Raw genomic sequence first — 27,980 nt, 5'->3', positions numbered from 1 at the left:
TGTAAAAAGCAGGGGGTCAAGTGTATATCTGCTTGTGGCAAGTGTAATGGAGAATGCAAGAACATCGACCAGGCAGATGAGAAAAGGAATGAGGAAGATGAGGTGTTGGCTGAGTAAGACTGACACCAGGTTTCATCAATAATGCACATTTCTTACTTTACATTTTTCTTGTAATATGTAATAAAATATGTTGTTATGGAAAATGAGTTGTCTTTTTACTCAAAACTAATGGTTGGATTAGATTCAGCACCTCTGAAAACCCCTAGTTAGAGTTAATTTGAGACTTTTCGTTTTTTTCACCGAAGCCCTTGGGGCTCCTTAAGTCCCCACATGCAGACAGTGTATCCCACTGAGCATGTGCACAGTAGGTGTACACTCTTATCAAGTGTTTAGCAATATTTTCTTATTTTATTTTTCAGAATAGAATCAATTCAACAACACTCCAATCCCCTACCGTTGATTATACACTGTGCTTTACATTACAGCTTAACAATAACCAATATACCAATATTATATGGCCAGGGAGAATTTTTTACTCAAAAATAATGGTTGGAATGGATTCAGCACCCCTCAAAACCCCTAGTTAGACACCTCACAAGTTGATTTTAGACTTTTATTGTTTTTCATATTTTTCACCCAAGCCCTCTGGGCTCCTTGACTTTGATTGGCTCTCCAGGATTTTCCACGAGGATTTGGGTTTACATTAATTGAGAGGTGATTCTAGACACCTATAAGAACACATTGGTGAAGAAAGCTATTGGTAGTAAATTTTTTCACAGATGGTCCACACATATTGCTAAAATGCCCTAACTATGGTGTGTAATGGGATCTGTGAATTTGCGTTTGTGTATGTAACTTCATATTCTTTGTCTTCTGCCTCAGATCGGAACCAGGTGGAAAGACGTGGTCACCAAATGCATAAAAGGTCACTTCCAGCCCCTGCTGCTGTTCTACTCCAACCCAGACGGAAGCGCTGTCACGGCAGACGATGCCTCACGAGGCTACAACAACAGCAACCAGTCCCACTACAAGGCTCCTGTTAATGGAGAAGATGGTAAGCTCAGTTAATTGAAGAGAGGGAGATCAAATGTTTCTACATTTGATTGTCAGTGACCTTTTTTTCAATTCCAGCGGGTCAATTAGTTGCTTAACGTTTTAAACCCTATATACTGCGTTGATTGGGGTCCCCCATGGGTCTGTTGATTCCTTTATTTTAGTTTTGTCCAAAAAAAATATGTAAGTACTGATTTGTGATTACATTTTTTCTCTCAATTTCAACTCTATAGACCAAGGGTCTTCAACCTTTTCAGGCCAGGGACCCCCAAACTGACGGGTAGATGGAGCAGGGACCCCCTACCTCGTAGGGTAGGGGGGGCTACCACATATACTGTATATTTATGTATAAAATTGTGTTTTATATTGCCTGCTCCTACGCACCTGCCCCAGTAGGTGTGCAAAATAAAAATGCTCTACAAAATATGTATAAACATACCATGTTATTGTGCATTCTGCCTCCATTTATCTGTTTGCTATGGATTCATGTTATGTTTAAAGACAATTTGACATTTTGGAAAAAAAAAAAAAAAAAAATTCAAACAAAAATATTGTTTAATCAAACAACAATTTCGCGGACCCCCTGCAGTACCTCCGCGGACCCCCTAGGGGTCGCGGACCCCCTGTTGAAGACCTCTGCTATAGACCATATTCACACGGCGTCCATTTTGGAATTTGAAAGTTGTTTTCAAAAAGTTTCTCATGTGAGATAGGCAATTGCCAGGGGAAAAAAAAAACTCAATTCAGTCCTTTTTTGTTGTTGCATTGTTGAACATGGGCTTTCACATAATACAAATGTCTTTACACAAATTACACAAAGATCTCAATCCCTCGGCACCCTCGCATGTACCAAAGTCATGGGAACCACACATCATCCATTATTCATCTTCCCCTTTCTATTTCATACATAATAAGGAGATACTATATTTAGCCAATAAAGTCAATTCAGAGGAGAGAGCGTAGACAATTGGCACAGTGAACAGAGAGCTTTCTGGTCTCCCTGCAAGGATGTAACAGTGGTGAGGAGTTTAGCCGTGGAGCGTTGGTGGTTTGTCTGGTGTTTGAGTCACTTTAAAGTGGTTTGTCCTGAAATACACCCCAGACAGGACTCTGAAACCAGAGTCTTTAGTACAATGGGTGAGGTTTTGTTTTTTTCATACTCTTATATATACTCTTGCCAGTTATATCCAGACAGACTATTTTTGTTATCTCCGCTGGCCAGCAGTGTAGACAATGTGTTGAGAGGACAACAAGCTGATCATCTCCACAGTGTACATTAGAAAGCTCTGGTTTTGTTAGATTGGGGAGTTTTTAATCCCCTTTAGACATCCTTCTATAAGTCAACATGCTGGCCCTGGCCAAGGTCCACTCTCTGTCCAGAAACTATGAGGAATGATTTTCTGTGTGGGATTTATCTTGAGATTATGCCTGTTTCCTAGACTCAAGTGATATAAGGTGATTATTATTTTTTTTTTGTCAAACACAATTTGTAGTGATGAAGACGCTCACCACACAAGCCACAATCTATTCACTCCGTTGCTGTGGCTACGGCCAGGCAAACAATACCGATCCGATCTGGTGGAACCAAGCCATTCCACCAGACTTCTGAACAGTTTCCACCTGGCTACCATCAGATTGTTGAACAAGCTTTAAGCCCGCCTGTCGCCAGGCTGTCCTAACGACACAGGATATATTTTTTTATTTTTGTATACAGTATATGACTGCAAGTGTACTCCACTGCTGCTGCACTGGCACTTATGCATACTATGACATGTTTGTTGTCTCCGCCAGGCCGAAGGCGTGGCCGAGACTATGTTTTGCACCCTGTTCGTCCATCCGTCTGTCCGTCTGTGGACAGCTAATCCCCGGCACCGTTGGCCCGATCGACGTGAATCTGTGCACACACACTCTCTGGATGCCAGAGCAGAACTGGCACTCACATTGTCCTGTTATAGCGCCACCAGGAGGCCGATCTTTGCAAAACACGTTTTGATATTACTCCTACAGATTTTGTCCGAACATCACACAAATCGGTACACAGCATCTCTATAGTCATTAAACCAAACTTTTTCATATATATATATATTCCATCCTGATTGGCTTCCAAAGTTTGCAGGAGTGGTCCACAAAATGCCTCAAATCATAAACACAGTGTGCGATTGCTGTGAAACTTTGCACGCACATTGCCACTAGGCCATGGAAGAAATGCCACCGTACATTTTTCAAATCTCAAATTTGCACCTAACTTACTGGACCGATCTGTGTGAAACTTTGCACTCACACTCCCTTGAGGCCAAGTAAAAACCTCTGCCCTGCATTTTTCACACAAGCCTTTTATAGTGCCACCAGGAGGTCGCACACACACAGGAGGTCGAACACACATAGTCATGTGATCAAGACGGATCTGTCCGATTTTTCATAATCCATCCTGATTGGCTAAGATTGGCATCTAAAGTTTGCAGGAGTGGCTTGTTTTGAACAAAATTCCTCAAATCATAAACGCAGCATCCGATTGCCGTGAAACTTTACACGCACATTCCCACTAGGCCGAGGAAGCCATGCCACCCTTTTCACATTGTCCTGTTATAGCGCCACCAGGAGGCCGATTTTTGCTAAACAAATGTTTTGATATTACTCCTACAGATTTTGTCGAAACATCACGCAAATCGTTTTTTTTTTTTGAACCGTGTACAGGTATATTTTATACTGCTCTTCATATTGACACATCTGACTGTTTTCCTGTTTCTTTCTTTCTCAGTTTTTTTCCCTCTGTGTTGAAAATTGAAATGATGGGAGCTTGTATGACAAAGAATTCAATCCCCTTTTTTTTTTTACACCTGATGTGATAATAGAGTTAAAGTTTAAGTCATTTATGGACAGCTATTCGGGTGTTTTGTTCTTATTTTCTTGAATCTGTCCCATGTGATGATTATAGAATGATTTGAAATATATTAACATTGAATTAACATCCTTTCTGTTTTCCTGTCTTTGTCAGACTTGGACTCTCCGCTGTCAGGTCCCAGACAATTGGACCTGACCAGGGAGAACCTCAATGCACTGCTGGGCCAGGGCTCCTTCAAACAGCAGGCCTCTTCAACGTTCAGTAGGGCCAGCGCTCATACCAACGGCGGCCGGGGACCAGGTACGAGAGAGGAGCGCTGCAGGACGAGTGGAAGGAATGGATATGGTGAGAGTGCAGTGGAGAAAGATGTGAAAGGCGCTGGAATAGAGACGGAGTAAATCAAGTAAAGTTTATTTGTACAGCCCTTAATCACTGTTACAGTCTCAAAAGGAGCCAGATCGATGTCCGTAGACCCTCAGGCAAGAAAAAAAAAACTTGTCAGGAAAAGAAAATGCAGAAAACTCGGGAAGGATCACAAAGGAGGGGACCTCCATCTGGGACAAACAGGACAGGCATGCAAAAGGTGCTGAGTGGGCAATATTCAAGTGCAAAACAAGCAAAATAAATACTAGTGAAGTGATGGTAATACATCATGAGTACGAGTAGTATAATGGTAATAAATAAAACACCTTGAGGGATATAAAAATGGCAGTAAAGTCCATATGGCAAAAATATGGTGGTGTCTGTCTGAGAGTCAATTTAGGACATGCTGCTAAGAAGGAGATTCTGGGAGAAAAAAAAGCTTTTATGCTATAGTGAAATGAACAAAGTGAGTGATTTTTATAATAATATGTTCAGGGAAGAAGATACAGAGAGAGATGATGGAGAAAAATAATAGTGAGAGAAAAAGAAGAGAGAAACAGGAAGATAAATAACGCACAATGACTAATGCTCTACAGAGAGCGGGATTAGGGACTGTTATTAATGCATACGAATAAAGAGGGAAAAGAAGAGAGGATAGTGACTTGAAGATAAAACACACTAAACTAGAGTGAAAGGGAGAACACGGAAACATAGATTACAAGGAAACATAGAAAGAACAAACAAAGTTGATCTGAGAGTGGAACAGTACAGTGTTCAGGTGCAAGGTCAAGGAAAAGTCCTTTGGCAGACTTTAAATCCATGACTTGTTTAGTGTTACAGCACATTCTTGTGTAATCATTACCGTAGAGGCTGCATACAGTATGTCCTTGTGATCGCCCTCTCTGTTGTTGTTCGCCAGGACCTCGCATATTTTCACGCATCTTAAAGAAGTCACCCCTTTAAGCAAGCTAAAGACAGGAAAAGTTGCATCGCGGGTGTGTGGCGTGAGCGATGAATAGTTCTCAATATTTTTCCATGTGCAATTTATGAATGATTAGAAGTACAACATGACATCACTTTGTTCTCTATTGATTTCAGCTATACGCTGAAGTGTGAAGCTGAAGGGGGAATTGAAAATAATGGGACAATGAATGCACCAGTTTACTGTAAATGCTGTTCATTTATCTCAGAGGGGGAGACTGGTCATCTTTTAACTATTTGCGTCCCATGTGCCTGTACTTGGTCCCCTTCTTTTTTCCCTCCGCTCCAAATCTCTTTGCCAAAAATAGCCAATCTACCAGCTCACAACGGGCGTCGTTGCGATGTGTCGTGAGCTTGTAGATCGGCTATTTCCGGTTAATGTTCACCTATTGTGAGTAAAGGATTCTAGGGTTCATGTGGTTAATTCCATCAGTCTTCACTGACTTCCTAGGACAGTGGTTCTCAAAGTGGGGTACGGGGACCCCCAGGGGTCCTTGAGGGGGTTCCAGGGGGCCCCCAGAAAAATAAGAAACAGTTTAAACACTTATTTTATTTTCTAAGCTTTTTCTAAGCTCTTAAGCGTCACGATGTGACTTGTGAGCTTGAACAATCTTGACAGATCTTGTCTCATGGTTACGGGTTAACATGGAAAATGTCCTCGTTCGTTGCCACAGAAGTGAGGCAGAAGTTAGAGATATGGCCTCCGCGGTTCCACCCTGGTGCCTTTCCCCGTACGCAGCAAAAATTGCGCCGTATACATCAGCACATCGATCTGACTTTAGGTTTCTTCCCTCCCTTATCTACACACTCAGCAACTGTACTGCCTTTTGGGGCGGCACGTTGCATTGGAGATGACAAGCTTGGGGGAATTGGGGGGCGAGCGCCAACGGCGTTGGGGGAGCTTTATTAAGAGTTTAGCTCAAGGTTGAGAATGGGAACAGGACATACACAGCAGTGGTGGAGAAAGCATTACAATGTTTTACTCAAGTAAAAGTATACTGCAATGTGGAAATACTCTGTTACAAGTAAAAGTCTGGTATTAAGAATTTACTTGAGTACAAGTACAAATGTATTGGCATCAAAATATACGGAAAGTACCAAAAGTAAAAGTACTCATTGTGCAGAATGTCCCATTTCAAGTTTTTGAAATGTATAAAAGATCTTTTGAAAATAGCAGATCTACAAGCTCACAATGCGTCGCGGTGCGACACATTGTGAGCTTGTAGATCAGCTATTTTCAAATAGCCGAAACATATATGGGTTGAAGTGGTTAATGAATGTTTTGTAATAATAATCTAAATCTACAAAGTAACTAGTAACTTAGTTTTTCAAATAATTGTAGTGGAGTAAAAGTACAATATTTGCCTCCGAGATGTAGTGGAGTAGAAGTACTGAAAACTGGAAATACTCCAGTAAAGTAAAAATACCTCAACATTTTTCTTAAGTACATTACTTGAGTAAATGTACTACTTTACACCACTGATCCACAGTGATCATGCTTTATGAAGATTATTTTTCCCAACCAGGCACCGCAGGGGAATCCTATTCTCTGCTCGATGCCGTAGCGTTACCTTGTGATTAAATAGTCATTAATCTGCTGTCTGGAGAGAATCAGCCCTCTATCAGCACTTCTAACGTGGCTTATGTGGCTAATTTGTCTTTATCTACGCACTACCAAGGCACCCGTTCTGTGGGTGACCACGTTGCATTAATTACCTTTTTGTTCTCTTAAAGCTACAATACGCATTACACTTTTATGTCCTGAGGATTTGAGCCCAGTTCTCCCGCACGAGAGACCAAATTTCTTCCGAGATTGAATCCCTGCTCATGGACAAGTCCCTGCTGGGGAGATATTGTGCTTACACTGTATCGTCCCTCTGGTGCTTCAGGCAGTACTAACTTGTCAACTAGTAGGTGTCCTACCCGACTCCAAGGTCTACAGCACATTTCTCAAAGTAAAAGTAGGGAGACCTCCTGCTGGTCATACTGGATTAACATACTCTACAGCAGTGGTTTTCAAACTTTTTCATGCCAAGGACCCCTATATTGATAGCCATTTGGCCACGGACCCCCATCTGAAAATTTGAGTTAAAAATGTTCGCTTTAAAAATGTATATATATTCAAAGATATGCACACATTTTCAAGATTTTTCAAAAAATAGCAGAGCTACAAGCTCATAGCGCGGCACTCGGTGCCGCGCTATGAGCTTGTAGATCTGCTATTTTTGAAAAGCCAAAGCGAGAGTGGTTAACCCATTAAGACCTGAGGCCGCTTCTAAACATTTTCTAAATCCTAACAGTTTTTCGGAAAAAAATGTAAAAAAATAATTTTCACGATTTTTCAAAAATAGCAGATCTACAAGCTCGTAGCGCGGCACTCGGTGCCGCGCTATGAGCTTGTATATCTGCTATTTTTGAATAGCCTAAAGAAATCTAAAAGTGACACAGATGCGTTCCAGGTATCAATGGGTTAAAATGATTGTGACTCTATGTTAACTAATTTCCCTGGGGACCCCCTGGTACCCAGCCAAGGACCACTGGTGGTCCCCGGACCACTGGTTGAGAACCACTGCTCTGCAGCGAAATATTCATAAACATAAGTTCCATAGAACAGCTTCAACATTGTCCCATTTGCACACACCGATATCCCCGTGTATGAGTACTTCCAAACTGGCGTATGTGGTTTTTGTGGCCTCCTGTCTTCTTATGATCATCAGGGTTTGACGTTGTGCTTGCTAAGTGACCGCCGCTAATATCTTAGCCCTCCTTTTGTTTTGCAGCGAAGATGGGCTCCGGTGACCCTAAGAGCCACTTTAGGGAGATCTCCAGAGAAGTCGCCCAGAGGGCAGGAGAGATCCGAGGGATGCATCCCACCAGAAGAGACCCCGAGAGGAACGGCCAGAAGAGGGTGGAGTCACGCTACAGAGGTCGGTTGCCCCGTTGTGATTTAACCCATTTTGGGCTAAATCACCCCTATTTCTAACTATACCTTTCAGGACGGGAACCCCTTTTGGGGTTCTTGTTGCTATGTACAGTATATAGAGTATCGATCTAAAACTTAGGTCAGGATTTAGAAGGCGTTTTTAGAATCGGCCTCGGGTCTAAATAGGTTAAGGGTGATTTACACTTAGTCGCGCTCTGGTGTCTGCGATGCGTTGTGAGTTTGTAAATAAGGCATATTGTAAGGCAATAAGGAATTGTGTCTCTGCTTTTAGAGCAAGATGTTACTACTATATACAGTACATAATATGGATCAATACAGGGGAACACATGGATAAAACATGCGTATACAACAGTGCTGACAGACAGTCTGTGGATAAACACACACACACACACACACACACACACACACACACACACACACACACACACACACACACACACACACACACACACACACACACACACACACACATATAAGGCATCAGGTGACATGAAAGCTTTTGACACTTGAAGCAGCACTTAATGCACACAATCTCACGCGTAAACATACGCATGCCAATCGCCATCAGCCATTATGAAGCAAAAGGCTAGCTAGTGAAGACTAGCACTTATGTAACCAGAGGTTTGGGAGCAAAGTGTCAGGAAGGGGATTAAGTGCTGACGTCTTTTAAAGAAATGATATTGGTTTGTAGTTGGTTTTCTTCACTGACCTCTGTGGTTCTCCGGGATTCCGTTTTTTTCAGGGTGTTTTGCCTCGGATGGGGGCGTGGTATTGAGGTTAAGGATTAGGCATGGTTACTGTGAGGTTTAGGTTACGGTTGAGGTTTGGGATCGGCATTTTGGGGACGGCCCCTGAATGAAACGCACTGGAAAGAGAGCGTCTTGTGGATCTCCTGCAGTGTTGGCGTTACAAGTAACGCCGTTAGTGTAATCGGAATACTTTTTTTTGTAGTTACGGAGTAACCTAGCGCGTTAGTTCTGCAATTAGAGCGCTCGGTTACTTCGTTACTTTTTAATGCTGAAAATATCGCCCCCTTCCCTTCATCTTCACACATTCCATCCCTCCTCCAACCCTATTCTCAACTTCTATAGCATTTATTAACAGTTCCAGTCCTTTTAAAGCATCAATCCTTCTGGTGTTTCGCCACGACAGGGTTATGGTCACTTTAGGCTTTTGTCGGACACTCCAGAGCAACTTGCATCAAGCATCTCCACAGAATAAACCTTCCTAAATCATTAATATTATTAGAAACTAGTAACTAGAAACGAAGAGCACCCAGACATTTATGGAATTTTTGATATGCCCAAAATAGGGATACATTATTAATCGATTATTTTATTAAATGATAATTCTTTATTATTTGTATTATAATCAATTAAATATATTAGTTTGATGAAAGGGATATTTCACTTTCAAACATGTTTGGGGTCATTTTAACGTCTACTCAGGCTGTTGTGAGCACCCCCAAGCAGTTTTAAGTTGCTTGATTCAGTATTTAGATTTAGATTTTGATATTCATTTTATCAGACACACCCCCTTCCTATACAAACTTCAAACTCAATTTTAATCATGATAAATTCATCAAAAACACCCGTCCTTTGTTCTGGTGACTCATACTGCCCTCCTAATACGTGAGGTGGCTGTGTTTTTTTAATTAATTATTTAGTTTATTTTTATTTTTTATAAAATAATTAGATATAATAATAATGAATAATGACAAAACACGGCCCCTCACGTATTAGGAGGCAGTATGAGTCACCAGGACCAAGGACGTAGGTTTTCGATGAATCTATCGTGGTTAAAATGGAGTTTGAAGTTACAATGGGTTTGTATAGGAAGGGGACGTGTCTGATAAAATGGATATCAAATGTCTAAATACTGTCTGGGGTGCTAATACTGAAAACTGTTTGGGGTGCTCACAACAGCCTGAGTAGACGTTAAAATGACCCCAAACATGTTTGAAAGTGACATATCCCTTTTAACTGTTAAAGCCCTTGGACTCATTGGTAGAATTTTTTTTTATTTTTTATTGATAACACACTTTGAACTGGACCATGTACTGTAAACCCCAATAGTCCCTGTTAGCACCGGCCCACGTTCCATTATGATTGAATGCAGTAGACTAAAGGAGGCTAGCATCTCTGCCGTGATGGATGACGAGGCTGGGGGTGACACTACGGTTAATGCAAGTAGCATAAATCTACCCCGGCAATGCTTGCGCCCAGACTAGCATTCTGCTGAAGAGCCCACTTTCAGAACAACTTGAGCCACTCAAGGAAGAAGGAATGCCTTTAGAAATATATTGCCAGTCTAGTAAGAATGTGGCATTTGGTGGTATATTTGACCCTGAGGTGTTTTTAAATTATGTTGTTGGTGAAACCTTGTATCTCCATAATTCAACTTTTTTGTGTTTTTTGTTTTCGTAAATTAATGCTACATCCTACATCGTCGTACAAGAATTTTGCACAAAAGTAGCAAAAATAGCCGATCTAAAAGTTCACACGTGTTGTGAGCTTAGATCTGCTTTTTTTTTTACATTGGAACACATTGTTCTTTTTTCCATTTCCTGACAGCGACGATATCTCCTATTGTATCGATTTAGACCTGTTCCTTCCAAAATGCACTGTGGACCTCTTTCAGCCACCCATAAACCTCAAGTTGACATCAGAAAGTCTAACGTCACGGCGCGGTGCCACAGACCCGAAGCGTGAAAGCACTGTTTGAATTGATTTAACCCATTACGGCCTCAGGTTCAGATTCTACGAAATGTCTTCTAAATCCCAGCTGTTTTTTCTTTTTTTTAAACTTATGTTACTATGTCAGTGGTTCTCAAACCTTTTCATGTTAACTCATTCAGTGCCCGGCTTATTTATGGCAGTTTGGCTCCGAGTGCCACAATGAATTTTGGCATTCATTGTAAAAAAAAAGTGCTTAGGAGCCGAGATACAGCCTTTTTTTCAGTAAGAAGTTAAACAAGGAGTGAATGGAGCAGAATATTTTCAAATCATGATATATTGGGTTCTGAAAATTTTTTCTTAGACGTCCAGTGGCACTGAATGAGTTAAGGACCCCCAAAATGATATGTATTTGGCCGTGGACCCCCATCTGAAAATATTCAGTTCCAGGGACCCCCAGAAGCAAAGATTTGAGTTAAAAATTTTCGCTTTAAAAACAATATATATTAAAAGATTTGCACACATTTTCAAGATTTTTCAGAAATAGCAGATCTACAAGCTCATAGCGCGGCACTCGGTGCCGCGCTATGAGCTTGTAGATCTGCTATTTTTGAATAGCCAAAGTGTAAAATAATGCTTTTTTAGCTCAAATCAAAAAATGACACAGATGCGTTCCAGGTCTTAATGGATTAAAGTCCCATGTGGCGTCAGCAGAATCCCCCTCCGTACAGCGACGCCCACATCTCGAGAGGTTACTTCCTTGGGCTTGTATCCCATAATTCACTTTGCACACCTGAGAGGCATACCCTGCCCTGCTGTAGATCACACGCTGCTGTGGTTTAGACGTGACCGTGCACATCACCCATCCCCGCACACATCGCCCACTCTGACTGTGGCGTCTTCGAAATTATAATTCATGCACTGTCAGCAAGTTCTGTCAGACACACTAGAGAACAAATCAAAGATCAGAGCATATAATAATGGAGAGGTGGTTCGACAATAGGGGCCGTAGATAATGGGCAGAGAGGCCGCCTGGGAAACGGAAGGTCCCAGGTTTGATTCCCGGCCCCGGCTACATGTATGTGTCCAGGAGCAAGACACTTAACCCCGTAACTGCTCCCCCTGAGCACTCAATATGACCACCTGAGCAGCCATCAGCTGGGTAAAGCTGAAATTGAATTTCCTTTGCAGGATTAATACGGTTTACATTATTAGGCTATCACTATTAACAGTAATGATAATAACTGGTTAAACTGGTTTAGCTAAAGAATGTCATGGAAGTACACAATCATAGGTTTCTCTCTCCACCTACAGTATAGACAGTTGTAGAATTCTGTACTAAATCTTGACCAACATAGACAACGTTGTAAACTGTACGCACAGGTAAACATGTTAATACAGTACATACGTTTTACTAGTGTTCCTCAGATGTCAAGGTGTCACTATTTAATGCATTTTGTACGGCGAGGTATACTGCTCACCTGTGGAGTAACTACAGGACTAGCAGCGTGCAGAAGCTTAAGGTGGCATATAATGATGCTTTGCAGTTGCTGGTGAGAGATGCCATAGTGCTAGCCAGCCGTTTGTTAACTTGGGGGGTGCCTACCTGTCAAGCTCTACTAAGAAATGTAATTTCTAAATTCATCTGTCGATTAGAAGAGACGGACAACTGTGTCATTGTGGTTCTAATCAACCCTGTGAAGAGTTCAACTTGGTTCACTTCCATGATGTGGAGACATTGGTGCAAAAGCCTCTACAGACTGTGAGAATCTCACGTGGAATGCCTGTAGATTGGACTAATTTGATGTTTTTAGTGTTTGTCTACTTTGGTACTATGGTGTGTTTTGGATATGGACCCTGAGTCTAAAATAAAGATTACATAGAAGTGAATAACAACTAAGATCTTCTCTTATGGGGATCCTTGGTACCAAATCTTTTCAAATGGGGGTCCACAGCCTAAATACGTATTAATTTGGGAGTCGTTGACATGAAAATCTTTGAGAACCACTGGCATAGAGGACACACGGCATAGAGGAAAGCAGCCTCCCACTGACCATTATTTACACCTTCCTCTCAAATGCAGAGATCCCAGTGTTAAATGTCAAGAGACCCTGTTGTCACCAGCCCACCACCTGCTGTCGTTTTTAGCAAGGCTCTGCTTCGTTGGTTGCTTTGAAAGTGCTTTTTTTGTGTTCTTGGCAACAAGATACACAGCAGGAGAGAGATGGTACCAGCCAGAAAGCTGTGTTTGAATCAGCACTGCTTTGCATAAAAAGTGACATTTCTTGTTACCTGGTTTGGTTTATTTTGACCCCTAAAAGTTCCCAGTTTCTCCATATCATGCTTTGATCAAAAGATAATTAAAAATCTAAATAATAAATGGCCGATTTTTCACTGCATTGCGGTTTCACTGCAGCCCCTTGCATAATAATAATGAACCACAATTTTGCATTTAGTTGATTTATTACCGTGCAGAACGACAGTTGCATGAAACCTCTGCTTAACCCATTAAGATCTGGAACGCATCTGTGTCATTTTTGATTTGAGCTAAAAAAAAAACATTATTTTACACTTTGGCTATTCAAAAATAGCAGATATACAAGCTCATAGCGCGGCACCGAGTGCCGCGCTATGAGCTTGTAGATCTGCTATTTTTGAAAAATCGTGAAAATGTGTGCAAATCTTTGAATATACGTATATTGTTTTAAAGCAAAAAAAAAAAACTCAACTCTTTGCTTCTGGGGGTCCCTGGAACAAAATATTTTGAGATGGGGGGGGTCGGCGGCCAAATACATATCCTTTTGGGGGTCCTTGGCAATCAGTGGTTCTCACTTTTTCATGTCAAGTTGACATGAAAAAGTTTGAGCACCACTGATATAGAAACATAGGTTTTTCATAAAACTGTTGGGATTTAGAAGACATTTGTAGAAGCGGCTTCCGGTATTAATGGGTTAATGAGATGGTGTGCTGTCGGTTAAAGCTTTAATGTTTTTCTTTTTTCCTTGCCCTTATAGATCCAGCCCAGGATCGGCCCTACTCGCGCTCCGCCTCCCCGCCGGAGAACGGCTTCAAGCAGTACCTGGACACTCGACTTTACGCCAGCCAGGGCAAGGGTCCCACCCGGACCGAGCGAACGCCTCACATGGGCGGTCGGTCTTCCCGTGACGAAACCCACCGCTCCCACCCGACGAGGGTCCCGGTGCTCCCCGCCGCGCCCAGCGGCGGCCACCACAGCCGGAGGCCGGACCAGCAGCAGCAGCAGCAGCAGCAGCAGCACTCCAACGGATACGACACCGACAGCAGCCAGGACTCGCGGGAGCGCCCCGCCAGCCGGGGGAACAGCAGGCCCAGTCGCCCGTGGAAGCCCATGCGGGAAGCGCTGAACGTGGACAGCGTGATGAGCGGCGCCGGCAGCGTGGAGAGTCAGGAGCGAAGGCAGCATAGTCCCAGGAGAAGGCCCAGCAGTGAGTCGCCCACCCGCGAACGAGAACGAGACCGAGACAGAGACGGAGACGGAGACTCGTCGACCTGGGCGGGGCGAGAGGAGCGTCAGCCCAAGAGCCTCATGACCATTTATGAGGACGAGCTGAGGCACGAAACGGGCGGCAGCCGCAGCTCCCTGGACTCGGACAGCCGGGGCGGCTACGGCGACAAGGATAGGTCGAAGGGCGTGGCCACTCTTAAAGTTCACACGGACAACAACTGGAAGATCCAGAGGACCGAGTCCGGATACGAAAGCAGCGATAGACTCAGCAATGGCTCTGCGAACCTAGACTCTCCCGTGGTGGATAACCTGTCCTCCAAAGACCTTAGGCCTATACCTGAACTACATAGGACAAGGTACAATAGATCATTTGATTATTTTTATCCAGGTATCGGTTCCCTTTACCCATTCCATCCGGGAACGCATCTACAAATGTCTTCTAAATCTGGATTCTGAAAAAATGTTTCTATATATCAGTGGTGCTCAAACTTTTTCATGTCAAGGACCACCCAAAATGATAAGTATTTGGCCGCAGACAAAATATGTTGTTCCAGGGACCCCCAGAAGCAAAGATTTGGGTTACAAATGTTCGCTTGAAAAATATACATATTCTATGATTGCACACATTTTCAATATTTTTGGATAAAATTGGTAGCCCAACCTGAAAATGCGTTTTCTTTTTTACCAAAGAGCTGGAGAGACGGGGTAGAGATCCCTGTGACTGAACAAAAAACCCTATAGCAACGGTTGCTATCCGAATATAGAGCTATTTAACATTTATTTCAACAGATAAAAATGCACAAAAGGCTGATGAGCCTGTTATTGTGCTGGACTCTGCAGTCTGCAGCACAGGCCTTGTTTTGAGATAACGATCGACAACAAGCTGATGACAAATCCTTTACACAGGACAGAGACTGTCAATGACTTTGGCTTACTCCATTAGAACTGGGAACGCATCTGTGTCATTTTAAGATTTCTTTGGCTGTTAAAAAATTGCAGATCTACAAGCTCATAGCGCGGCTATGAGCTTGTAGATTTGCTATTTGTTTTAAATTGTGGAAAATGTTTGCAAATCTTTGAATATGTATATTTTTAAATCGAACATTTTTAACTCCGATCTGTGCTTCTGGGGGTCCCTGGAGCAACATATTTTGAGATGGGGGTCCGTGGCCAAATACATTCCATTTTGGGTGGTTTCCTTGACATGGAAAAGTTGGAGCACCAGTGATATAGCAACATACTGTTAGGATTTAGAAAATATTTTTAGTTACGTATTTGGCCGTGGACCCCCATCTCAAAATGTTTTGTTCCAGGGACCCCCCAGAAGCAAAGATTTGAGTTACAAATGTTGGCTTTAAAACAATATATATATTCATAAGATTTGCACACATTTTCAAGATTTTTCTAAAATCGCAGATCTACAAGTTCATAGCCGCGCTATGAACTTGTAGATCTGCTATTTTTGAATAGCCCAAAGAAATCTTAAAATGATACGGTATGCGTTCCCGGATTGAAAGGGTTAACCACTTATAAATTACACCTGTCCCTTGAGAGCAGCTTGTTATCGGGTAGCTCAATCATGAATTCATGTATTTCATGGTTGTAATATATCAATCGTTATCATCGTTAACCACCATCGTTATTTATTGGGATTAACACATCGTTGCTGTCGGGCAGAAACCCTGTATGTCCATATTCCGACTTTTTATGTTTTTTTTCCCCCGTAAATTAAAGGTAGGGTAAGTGATTTGCTTTGGTTCAAATAAGTGTTAAATAGCTCTATATTCTGATAGTACTCATTGCTATAGAGTGTGTGTTCAGTAAAAGGAGTCTCCCATGTCTCTCCAGCTCTTTATTAAACAGAAAATGCATTTTCAGTGCTCTCTCCTGATTGGCTTAAAATGTGTCACCTACCTGAAAATGTACTATATTCTGTTTACTAAAGAGCTGGAGAGACCCCTGTGACCGAACAAACGCTCTAGCAATGATTACTATCAGAATATAGTACTTTAACCTTTTAAACACAAAAAAGAAATTGACCCAAAAATATCACTTACCCTAGCTTTAAGTGTCGCCCAAAACTAACGAATAGCTGATCTACACACTCGGCTATTTTTGCTGCTTTTTTGAGAAAGATTTTGAATGTGTTACTGGAGATGGTTAAGTCTGGTTTTGTGATTATTTAACCAAATTAATAAGAGCTTGTGACTCAATAGCTACAGTACATTGGATCTTTTTTCCATTTCCTGGTTTAGTAACCATTTTGGACAAGGTGTCCACCCGACAGCGACAATATGCAGTTTTTGGTTAATAGACAGGCACTCGTTTTGACAATGAGATGGATGCATGGATGCATACTATGCTGCAGGGATTTATATCACATTCACATTACATCATTGTTAGTCGTTTACAGTAGTAAAAAAAGTAGCATAAACTCCTCAAGAAATTAGGGCTTATTTCCTTTTTTATGCATACAAAACAGAGCCATATTAAACTATTTAAAAGGTCTGTAGCGTGAAAATATGGATGTTCAGGCACTATATGATATACAGAGTGATTGTGTTGAATTACAAATGATGAAAGCCCTTGTTAATGAGATATAATAATTTGTTGGATTTGTATTTTAGGGATCCATATGCTCAGAGAAGTGACGATACAGAAGCGGACATTTTGCACTCCTCATTTTCCTATGGTAAGAGACTACTTACTTCTAATGCAGTGGTTCTCAAATGTTTTAATATCAAGGACCCCCAGTTTTGTATGAATTAGGCCACGGACCCCCATTACTCTGAGGTGTACAAATGGGAGTGGACCGTAATTAATTACGGGTCCTTTTGGTGCCATTTGTACACTCTCACGGAGTCGCAAATGGTCCATTTGGTTCCTAACCATCGATAATTTAGCTGGGGACCCCCTGGATCCCCCCCAAGGACCCCTGCTGGGTCCCCGGACCCCACTTTGAGAACCACTGTTCTAATGTTTTCCCACATGTGGCGTTGACTTGTTTAGCAACTGTAATGATCGCCTATTTTGTATTGCATTCTTGGACAAACATCTGGCAAAAGTAAATATACACAGTAAGATCCTCAGTCTTATTTGAAATGAAAGGGTACTGTGGTTACCCTGTTTTAACTTAAAAACATAACTTTTTAAGTTATGACACCGTAGGTTGAACTTTTCATCAGTCAAAAGAAATCTTGCGATATTACATACAGAGTTTTTCCACCTAAAGCTCTTATCAGGAGTGACTAATTTTCAAAGACTGACTAATTTCTCTGCGGCAAAGAGGGCCATCGGTTATAAAGAGTCATCTATAAGCCTTGCTCCTGTCAAGCTCCTCTGCCCTATGGACTTCCATGTATTGTACAGAGTACAGACTGGACGCATTAAGATATTACTGAGTCATTTCTGTGATTTATGGTTCCATCAGTAATGTTAAGGTCAGAGCCTGGTGGAAGGGATATTGTATGGAAATGTATGTAATCTGGTCCCTCATTTACTGGCCCTGACCTTTTTTCCTCAGCCAAGTTAATGACTGTCAAGCAACACACAAATGTGCCCTGCTCTCAACTACCTATGCATTACTTTCACCTGAAAGTTCAGCACAAGTACCAAGTATCTATTGTTAGCATGGACTTATAAAGGGCAAAATAAACAAGATAGATGGAATTTAACCCGTTAAGACCTGAAGCCAATTATACAAAAAGTCTTCTAAATCCCAACAGTTTCCTGTAAAACGTACGTTTCTATATCAGTGGTGCTCAAACATTTCCATGTCAAGGACCCCCAAAATGATATGTATTTGGCCGCGGACCACCATCTCAACATATATTGTTCCAGGGACCCCCAGAAGCAAAGATTTGAGCATTTGATAAAAATGTTAAAAATATATACTGTATATTCAAAGATTTGCACACATTTTCCAGTTTTTTCAAAAATAGCAGATCTACAAGCTCATAGCGCGGCACTCGGTGCCGCGCTATGAGCTTGTATAGCTGCTATTTTTGAATAGCCACAGTGTAAAATAATGCTTTTTTAGCTCAAATAAAAAAATGTCACAGATGCGTTCCAGGTCTTAAAGGGTTCAAATTAGATTTTCTTTTCTTTTCTTACTTATATCAGCTTTGAGTTGTACATCTCTTGATGACATATTATGTCATCTGACACAAGGTGAGGAGTGTGAGAGCAGACTTGAGTAATGTAGATGCTGTGTGAAAGACCCCCGCTGTGTGAGAGACCCCTGCATTACATACGCATTAAGTTCTTTGTGGAACTTGTGTGCGCATTCATTCTGCACAGCTGTGAGAGAATTATCTTACTTGACCATTGCAGCAATGACAAAAAAGTCTTGCGTTGGGTTTAAAGTGGCTCTCCTCCTACCACCCAGCTGCCGCGTTTCCTCTCGTGTGTGTGATTGACGAGAGAAGGTTTCAGAGGCAAACACACTGACCACAAGTCAGGTTGAGAAGTTGATATAAATATAATGGCTATTTTTATCTCCCAGACAGGATGGGGGGGGGGGGGGGTTAGATGTCATGAATAGCAGCGGGGGGTCTGTCGTTCAGACACCCTCCACATTCTCCACACAGTTCTCTGTCCTCTCTTCGGAGCACGTGTTACGACCATGTGATCTGTGAACACAAGAGAGGGGAGAACATCAGTTTAAATTGATTCACCTTTCACCATACTTCCCACAACTGGAACACATGTGTGCTTTATCCTCATGCTAAAGGGGGATGATGACTACGCTTTAGGGGGCCTCCCAGCTGTGCCCGGTCAGGCAGAAAATGCTATGACCCGGCCTGTCAGAAGGTGCTGCTCGAGCATGTATAGAAATGAAACGCCACTTTGTGCGGCCACCGCGTCTCCTCTACCTTGGTGTTATTGAACATTCCAGGGCAAATACTTTGCCAAGATCATCTTTGTCTGGAAGAAAACACAGCCACAGTTTTTATCCCAAACTGAAGGTGGCATTATTTATGCTATAATAAACTCTGGTTTGAGTTGAAGAAAATCACAACTTAATGGTAGCAATGGGCGTCTGTGTATGCAGAGTCATCTACGTGGAATGCTTTCTGGAAAGCAAATGCTTTTTTCCACATTGGTACAATTAGTCCCTGATTTGACTTTTTACCCCCCCCCCTGAACTTTTCTAAAGACAGCTTTTATTTGACTGTTGAATCAATTTTACACTATATTTTTTATGTCTTTAATCAAAATGTACTTGTAATATGTTGCTGCCTTTTTATGAGTCTGATCTGGAGTCGGAGAACAACATAAAATTGCAATGCAGCTACATTATACATGAGCTTTAGTTTTCTTGCATTTAATGTTTATGGAACTGGGTTTTTTTGTTTGGATTGATTGAGGACTTTGCTAAAAGTTACTTTATATAAACATACTAATTCACATGAACATTTTTGTTGTGTGTGTATGTTATGTTATTTTAACATAAACATGTTTTATCTATATATTACCTCAAATGTATATGGTAAAACATCCCACATAGAGGTTTCTGTTTTGGAGCCACTGTAAGGCTTCTCCTTCCCACAGTTGCAAATTGCACTGACAAACTGCAGCAAATGTGTGTGAAGTCAGTTTGGCTGGAGTTCATAGCTGTGATACACTGGCATGGGCTGCTCTCCCAGAGACGTCTGGGAAGATTCCACTGCTACACTAAAATACTTTTATTTTTGAACCACATTAACCTCTGGCATCCCTATTTGGGGTAAATTTTCAAAAACGTTTCAAAAATCAATAATACCAGATCTACAAACTCACAACGAATCGTGATGCGACACGTTGTGAGCTTGTAAATGAGCTATTTTCACTATTTATCGTACGCAAAGGGCTTAAGTGGTTATATAGGGCTTAAGGTTAAAACACGTACCATACTTTCATTTAACTGGTCCTTACTAATGCGCAATATAAGATGGCACCACCTGAGTCTCATTGGTGGGCTATGGACAGTTCAGAAACCTGCCTACCAATGACATAATCGATGGGGAATTCCTTTCTCTTCCTGGGAAGTTGGCATGCTGAAATAGAAGCTTCTATAGATGGCTTCTTGCATTATTTTTATTTTTTAAAGTTTGAAATCTTGTTTGAAATTGATGATGATGTCACTGCTAGGCAGGGTTCTGAACTATCCACAGCCCTCCTCTGAGACTCAGACCAAGAAGACAGAAAAGGTGGCATCTTATAATGAGCATTAATGAGGACCAATTATATGAAGATCGGTTGAAAATGGGTGAAGTGGTCCTTTTTAGTGGTTAAAAAATGTCTCCCCCTGTTTAATTTACAAATTGATCCCTAGGCAGTGGATTGTGTCGGTGATAACTGGAAAGGCTGTGCTGCTGGGAGATGGTTAGGGCATCAGGCCAAATCAACCTGTGGTTGCTTACCAGTAAATCCACCCCCCTCACTTTAATTTACCCAGATTGGCTCCTGTGGTTCCCTAGAAACCTTACTTTTATGTAGTGTTATTGTCTCTTTGGTACATTAGCATATTCTAAGTTATGCGACTGCCTGAATGGGTGAAGAGTGAACTGACCCAACGTTGACACACTATCTAAAAATATACATGCAAACACACGTTTTTGAAATATGCTGAAGATATTCAAGTGGGCAGTGAATATGTCCACATTGACGGCTTGAGAAAGTGCCCGGGCTCTGATGCCTGAAGGGGAAAATTCCTTTGTCTCCTTGTTCGGTAGCAAAGCATTTTACATATGCAGACAGCCTGACTTTAAATCTACTTATGTCAGAATAGAGGTTTTTATCAAGAAGATAAAAGCTGTTACTGTATGAGGCATCATCAGACTTCATCATAGGGATAAAGCATATGATATCCATTGCAGTAATGCGTGTACACAGGCATCTGTGGTGTGCATGTCTGTCGATGAGTTCGTTGTGTTGAGAGCTGGACTATAATGCTGCCAGGCTTAGAGAGCCCATTGATGCCACTTAACAAGCTGGTGACTGATGTGCTAACCTAAGTGTTAATGCCTTGGAATGAGTCCAAATTTATATTGTACCTTTTTGGATTAACCCTTTAAAACCGGGAAAGGTAATTTTAGATTTGAACCACTTTAACTATTATTTTATACTTTTAAAAATAGCAGATATTATGAGCTTGTAGATATGCTATTTTTGAAAATTTGTGAAAATTTGAATGTATGTATAGTTTTTAAAGCGATTTTTTTTTACTTGAATCTTTGCTTCTGGGGGTCCCAGGAACAAAATATTTTGAGATGGGGGTCTGTGGCCAAATATAATTTTGGCGGTCCTTGACTGGAAAAAGTTTGAGAACCACTGGCATAGACATTTTCAGTAAACTGTTAGGATTTAGAAGACATGTTTAGAATCGGCCTCAGGTCTTAATGGGTTAATGTTCTCAGGCTAGGGCCATAACTAAACCCGTACACGCTATGCCAGGAGGGGTGATTAGGTTTAGGAGAGGGGTGATTCAATCAAAATGTGATCATTTTGATATACGGTAATATCATGCCAATGGGGTTAATGGCTCAGTTTCTTACCACTCACAGTAATTATTGTCTCCGCCAGGCCGAGTTCATGTGTATTAATATGCATACACATGATCTCAGTTTGGATCATATGTGTTGGACTCTAGTGACTTCAAATGATCAAAGCAGTGATGATGTATTTACACATCAACACAGAAGTGACCCCCTTCACACCATTTGGCAACATATTTAACAAGAACTTTATTTCAAAGCCACTAAATGGCTTTTGACTACTTTTTCAATTATTTCTAAAACACATTTTCCTACATTTGATTAAAAAACCAAAACAATTTTGATATTTGGCCTTGGTTCTCCTTTTCTCCTCACTTAGCTGAGGTCCGCATTCAGAACTGAATTGCAAATATGCATTGAGGAAATGATTGATGTTCAGGAATTTTAGGGATTGAAACTCAGCAGGAAGCAGAGCACTATAAATCTTGACTTGTGTGAAGGTGTCTCATTTTGTTACATCAACAGAACTTCAAAAGGCTGTCAACAATCCTGGCCGTGTAATTTTTCAAAAACTAAGTTGGCATTGCTTTCGCAGTGTACATAATGTATAGCAACACATTTTCCAAATCATCGTAAAGATTCAGACTCAAGTCATCGATTAAGTGACATGATTAACGGTTTCAACAGATCATATCAATTCACCTAACAGGTGTCTCTTTTGGCGGCTGCAAAGTAGCGTCTGCTGGAATGAGATCAAAGGCTGTGCCATGTGATTTATATCCCCAGAAACAGTATCTTCACATCCATCACTTTCTAAAAGCTAAATATATAGTTGTGCACACAGCATGGAGCCTTTTTTAATCATTCCATAGATGGGTTGTATGTATTTTGCAGTGCTCTGCTCAGACTAGTACATTATACTGTATGAAATGAAGCTGTGAACGTAAGCCTTTTGAGCCCCGCTTGTGGTGGGGCTCTAAGGACGGCAGTGTTGGTCGCTTGGTCCAACACAAAAAAAATGACACTATTACCTTCAAATTTGCTGTGCACCTTTATGCTCCCTGGAGGAAGAACCCTACTGGTTTCGATGATTTTTTCCCCAACTCCCAGTTGTGGGACTTTTGTATTGTTCAATAGACACCTCTTCTATCATAGTGTAGATGAGATGTTATGGCCGGTTAATTATGTTATAGAGGCAGTCACAGGATGCAATGGATGCTTTCCCTGGCAAACATGGTATTCAATTCAATTCAATTTTATTAAAGTGTCAAATCACAACAAGTTGTCTCAAGACACTTTACATGTAGAGAAGAGACCCGACATCCCACCCTGAGCAAGCAATTTTCCGACAGTGGCAACGAAAAACTCCCTCTTAACTGGAAGAAACGTCAGGCAGACCCTAGGCTCTAGGGTGGCGGCCTTCTGCCTCGACCGTGTCGGGGGAAAGAAGAGAGAGAGAGGGAGAGACAGACAGACAGAGGAGAGACAGAAAGAGATACAGTGCAAGTAGTAACACTACTTATTCACTAGTATTCACTTCAAACAGCATTCAAACTGCTTTTTTTTAGATGCATACAGCAACATACCTCCCCAAGTTCCACTGTATATGAACAGCTATTAGCCTCACTTAGCTTCAGAGAATTTGTATTGGTGAATTAGCGCTGAATCATAAGAATGGGTTTTGTTGCCAATGCCTTGTCTTAACACATCCACCGCCAGAGGTTAATCTCATAATGTACTCACCAGTGCCAAGGTGTTTTTGTTGTTTTTTTGTTTTTTTCATGTCGCCATAGATCTTGTTAAAATCCTTAAGATTGAGCCGTGAACGGTCTGTTTACATCCGCGAGATCTCCCTGTATCTCCCAGTGAAGACCGCATGTCAAACGGACTTCCATGACTGTAGTTAGAGCGGATTACGTTAAACAGTGAAATGCGAGGAGAAAAAACTACAGGAAGAGAATTGAGTTTCAGTTTCGTCTGTAGAATGGGAGCGGGCGTGATCGTCGAAACCGGATCCCAAATAATTCTATTTCCTGTCATCAAACCGGAAACGGAAGTGGATCAAAAAAATTCCGAAAGTGCACCCGGACCGCGCATGCGCGAAAAGACCGCAGCCCGTAGGACTACGGGCTCGGCGCTTAACCGTTGGATTTAACGGCCCGTAGAACTACGGGCCCGGCGGTAAAGGTGTTAATGATCTCAACAGGCAGCTTTCTAACCAACTAACAGTCGCTTTGCCCTTTTGTTATACAACAGTTCTTTACCCCCTCCAAGCTTTTGTCTTGGCAACAGCGCTCGTGACTGCAAAGACCGGGGGGGTTTGCTGAGGAGCAATGTTACATGGCTTGCAAACGCCATCTCACTTTGTCTTCTTTTTGAGAGTCATATTGTTGAAATCGTTTGCTGACTTTGAAATTCAACTGCATCAAATAGTGAATCGCCACATGGACTTAGAGGCTTAAACGCACAGCAGTGCTGGGGAGGGGGTTCTAGAGTCTGACCCTCGCATACTGTAATTGCATGCCAGCAGAAAGGATTTAGTCACTAATGCTCCCAGAGAGTGCAAAAAAGGGAGGGTGTGCTGACACATCACAGATGGTCCTTAGCCACTCACTCTCTTCCTTGCCCCATTAGTCAGCTGTTGTCTGTCTCAAGCCTTACAAATCACACCGATGCCACCAGCTTTTGGGGATTTGCTTTTGTTTTGGCCACCTTTTCACCTTCATGTATTATCTCGGTGTAGCAACTTAATCCGGTGACTTAGTCTAATGACCTGATACCATCCAATCACATGTAGATCAATGGGTTGATATACTGTATGATAGAAGACAGAAAACAAGAAAGCAGGCAAAGAAACACAGAAATGAAAGATCAAGCAAATGTGACGTTTCCTTTCCCTTTGGTGTAGGGTTCATAGAGTGTCATTAGTCTTAGCATTGCTAGCTAAAAACTGGCAGGGCCTGCATGTGAACCCAACTTCCCTTTGAGGGGGCCTCCCTTTTAGTTGTTGGATCAGACAGTCAGAGTGGTACACAGGGGGCCTTAGGGCGGTTTTATACTTCCTCTCCCAGCGCCAGACAAGGGCCCGTACCATGACCCCTGTTAGGTAACATGTCTGTGCTGGAGACAGAAAAACACTGCATCTCTGGGACTCTAAATACATTGTTTTTTTGTTTGTCTGACAGTAATTACCTGTAAATTTAGAAACTTTGCACAGGCTTTTTTGTTTAGTTGTGTTGGTCTGGCAGTAATTACCTGTAATGTAGAAACTAGTGTGATGATATGAGCTGTCATTTGTGTCTTCAAGGTGAATACGGAAGGAAATCTCCAGATCTACAAGACGCAAACCTCAAATCTAGTCCATGTTTACAAAGGTAAAATAAATAAAAATAAAAACAAATGCACCACTGTTTATATTCATGAAATTAAGATTGCATGCCTCACAGATACATCATTAATGTAATCTGTAATCTGTGCTCGCAACAGAGGGAGAGCATTCCGATACACTCCCGGAGTCCTGGAGAAGATAGACGGTCCTGATAGTGAACGGGAGGAAAACGTCGATGGTAGCCCTGTTAGCCCGGTGCCACCATACTTGGCCAAGACCAGCAGCTCTGAGTGGAACAGCTCTGACGATCTCGCCGGTCCCTTCTCTGAGCAAGAAGAACCCACTTTAATCCACAGGGAGCCATTCATGCACAATCAACATAACTTAGCACCTCCTTTACCTCCCAAGAGTTATGGCCACGGATACAATGACACATCAGGCTTTTCACCCTCGGTGCCATCCCGGACAAGCTCCCAAAACAAGCTCACGAGTAACCTTTCTTCCCTCTCACACCTTCGTCGGTGGATCGAGACACCTGCCGAGCACAAGCTGTCCTCGGATGCCAGCTCCAAGTCAGGCTCCTCAGATCAGGACAGAAATGATCTGTCTGCCAGCGAGAGTGAAGAGAGGTTTCCCAGTCCAAAGCCGGGGAACGATGAGAACATGGACTCCCCCTCTCCAACAGAAATGGTTCTGCCCACCACATACTTTTCTGTAGATAACTGTATGACAGACACTTATCGGGCGAAATACCATAAGAGGCCTGCCTTGTACATGATGACAGACTCGAAAGCAGAGGAACATGCTTTGTCAGGGGAAAGTGACGCTGAAGAGAAAGGGCTTTCGATGCCCGAGGTCCAGCCACCAGAGCCCCCCAAAAGCAGATCAGAATCAGGTATAGAAATAATTTCAATTATTAATTTCAATAGTTTAATTTGTCTATAAAATTATGATAAAGTACCAAAATTGTTATCTGAACCCAATTATACAAGCATTCACATTGTACTGAAGCTATGAATGAGCAAATGTTTTCATGATACATTTGTGGATTTGTTGTGGATAAACACATTTGATTGCTTCACCCCAACATATTATACTGTATATCTTCCAGAGCACCACAATATCCAAATGACTTTTTGGCAGCTGTCAGAATGATTATATTACTACAGATGATAATTGATTCATTTTGTCTGTCCTTTTATTTTGCAGGTTATTCTACATATAAACCTACTGCAAAATGGAACCCTGTCTCTACAAAAGGACTTGATGAACACGGGTTCCTGTGATTTCAGCAAAAGCATTGAAGGACCTGATATTACCAAGTGACATGTTGTCACCAAAGCTGGAAGTTATTATTCACTGTGACAGCTGCAATAAGTGAACCCCTCGAATGGATTTGTGCATTTGTCACAAATTTGGACACAAATCTGGATGCCAAAGAGATTGGTCCCCGAACACAGTGGAAAGAATGGAAGGATTTTCTGTTCGAATTCTGGTATGAGCCTCCTTAACTCCAAGTTTGAATTTGCACGGTAGAGAGAGAGACAAAAAAAAGAGAAGAAAACGGCACCAAGATGGCTGCTATCAATCAGTTTGGATTTCCCAGAACTAGCAAGGCAAGCCAATGATTTGTGGGTTGGATTAGTAAAGAATGTATCTCAAAAAGCCACTTTCCATGTTAAGAGATTAACAAAGAATAACCTATTTCTAACCAATCTGTTCTCTCTCAAACTATGGAATGCTTATATCTCTTTGTTGAATTGCTCTCATTTCAGTGTTACAAGATGTCGGTCTGCCCTAATTCCGCCTATTGAATGTTTTTGCTGTAATTTATTGGTGTAGAGGTTTTTAAAACCTGTTAATAATAATGTTTTGGGGGAAGTTAATTTACTGTACATACTGTATTGTACATGTTTATGAAAGGACTGCTACTTAAAAAAGGATCCCAAGGGTCCTTGCAGGTATATGGTGGTGGGCAAATTTTGTTGGCTTTATCGTTTGCTGGTAAACAGGTATTTGGCACATAGGCGTACTTGCTTGCACACCCCCCATCACATGAAACCACAATAATCATATACAGTTTATATGGCTTTATATTGTATTCCCAGGTTTAGACTTTGTATCTTTCACACTCCTTCCAGTCATAAGCTGTACCAATGTTCCTCCACATTGAGTGAAATGTTAAGGATTTATCGGTTGCAATTTGCCTTTCCAGTACACCTATTTTGGCTGGGTATGGAGATATCAAGAGTGTCTTCAAGAGATAGAAGGGGCTTACTTATTATTATTAGTAGGTTATGTTCTTGCTTAACCCAGGCTCCATACTGTACATTTGTTTATTTTCTCAAAAGATGCTCTAAATCTCATTGGTAATTTTTGTTCCTTTGTTTTGTTTTAATATGGTCTTTTGTATACTGCTCAGCAGAATTTACTGCACAGTGCCTTTCTATTTTTCTACGTCCAAACAAGTTTAAATAGGAGTCATAATTTGTATAATTCTGTAATTTGAGATTATTTTATAACATTTAAGTTCATTTTTATTGATTAACTGTTTAATAAAACAATTTTATTTAACCATGAAATGTGTCGAGTTGTTTAGCGTTTCCATTCCTATAACTTGTCAGCGGCTTCAACAATATGAAAGCTTTTAGTATTTAACAACCCATTAAGACCTGGAACGCATCTGTGTCACTTTAGATTTATTTGGCTATTCAAAAATAGCAGCTATACAAGCTCATAGCACGGCACCGAGTGCTGCGCTATGAGCTTGTGGATCTGCTATTTTTTAAACATCTTTTTGTTTTGTTTTTTTCAAAAAACTTTTTTTAAAAA

The 27,980-nt window shown here is 41.5% G+C and overlaps 1 protein-coding gene across 1 annotated transcript in view; it reads left to right on the top strand.

The window, feature by feature from the left end:
- usp53a (ubiquitin specific peptidase 53a) overlaps window positions 1–27,724 on the top strand; it is a 61,760-nt gene extending 34,036 nt beyond the window's left edge. The window contains exons 10-17 of the mRNA XM_080451876.1: window positions 883–1,054; window positions 4,049–4,240; window positions 8,020–8,166; window positions 13,873–14,698; window positions 16,970–17,034; window positions 25,128–25,194; window positions 25,307–26,043; window positions 26,358–27,724. Coding sequence (XP_080308002.1) covers window positions 883–1,054; window positions 4,049–4,240; window positions 8,020–8,166; window positions 13,873–14,698; window positions 16,970–17,034; window positions 25,128–25,194; window positions 25,307–26,043; window positions 26,358–26,434 — 2,283 coding nt within the window. The 3' untranslated portion in view covers window positions 26,435–27,724. The remainder of the gene's footprint in view (window positions 1–882; window positions 1,055–4,048; window positions 4,241–8,019; window positions 8,167–13,872; window positions 14,699–16,969; window positions 17,035–25,127; window positions 25,195–25,306; window positions 26,044–26,357) is intronic.
- Window positions 27,725–27,980: the final 256 nt, after the last annotated feature.

Source organism: Gymnoscopelus braueri (assembly GCF_963280865.1).
Source record: "Gymnoscopelus braueri genome assembly, chromosome: 15".
In the NCBI taxonomy this organism is placed as follows: domain Eukaryota; kingdom Metazoa; phylum Chordata; class Actinopteri; order Myctophiformes; family Myctophidae; genus Gymnoscopelus; species Gymnoscopelus braueri.
The sequence above is the reverse complement of the archived record's forward strand: the minus strand, read 5'-3'. Positions and strand labels throughout refer to the sequence as shown.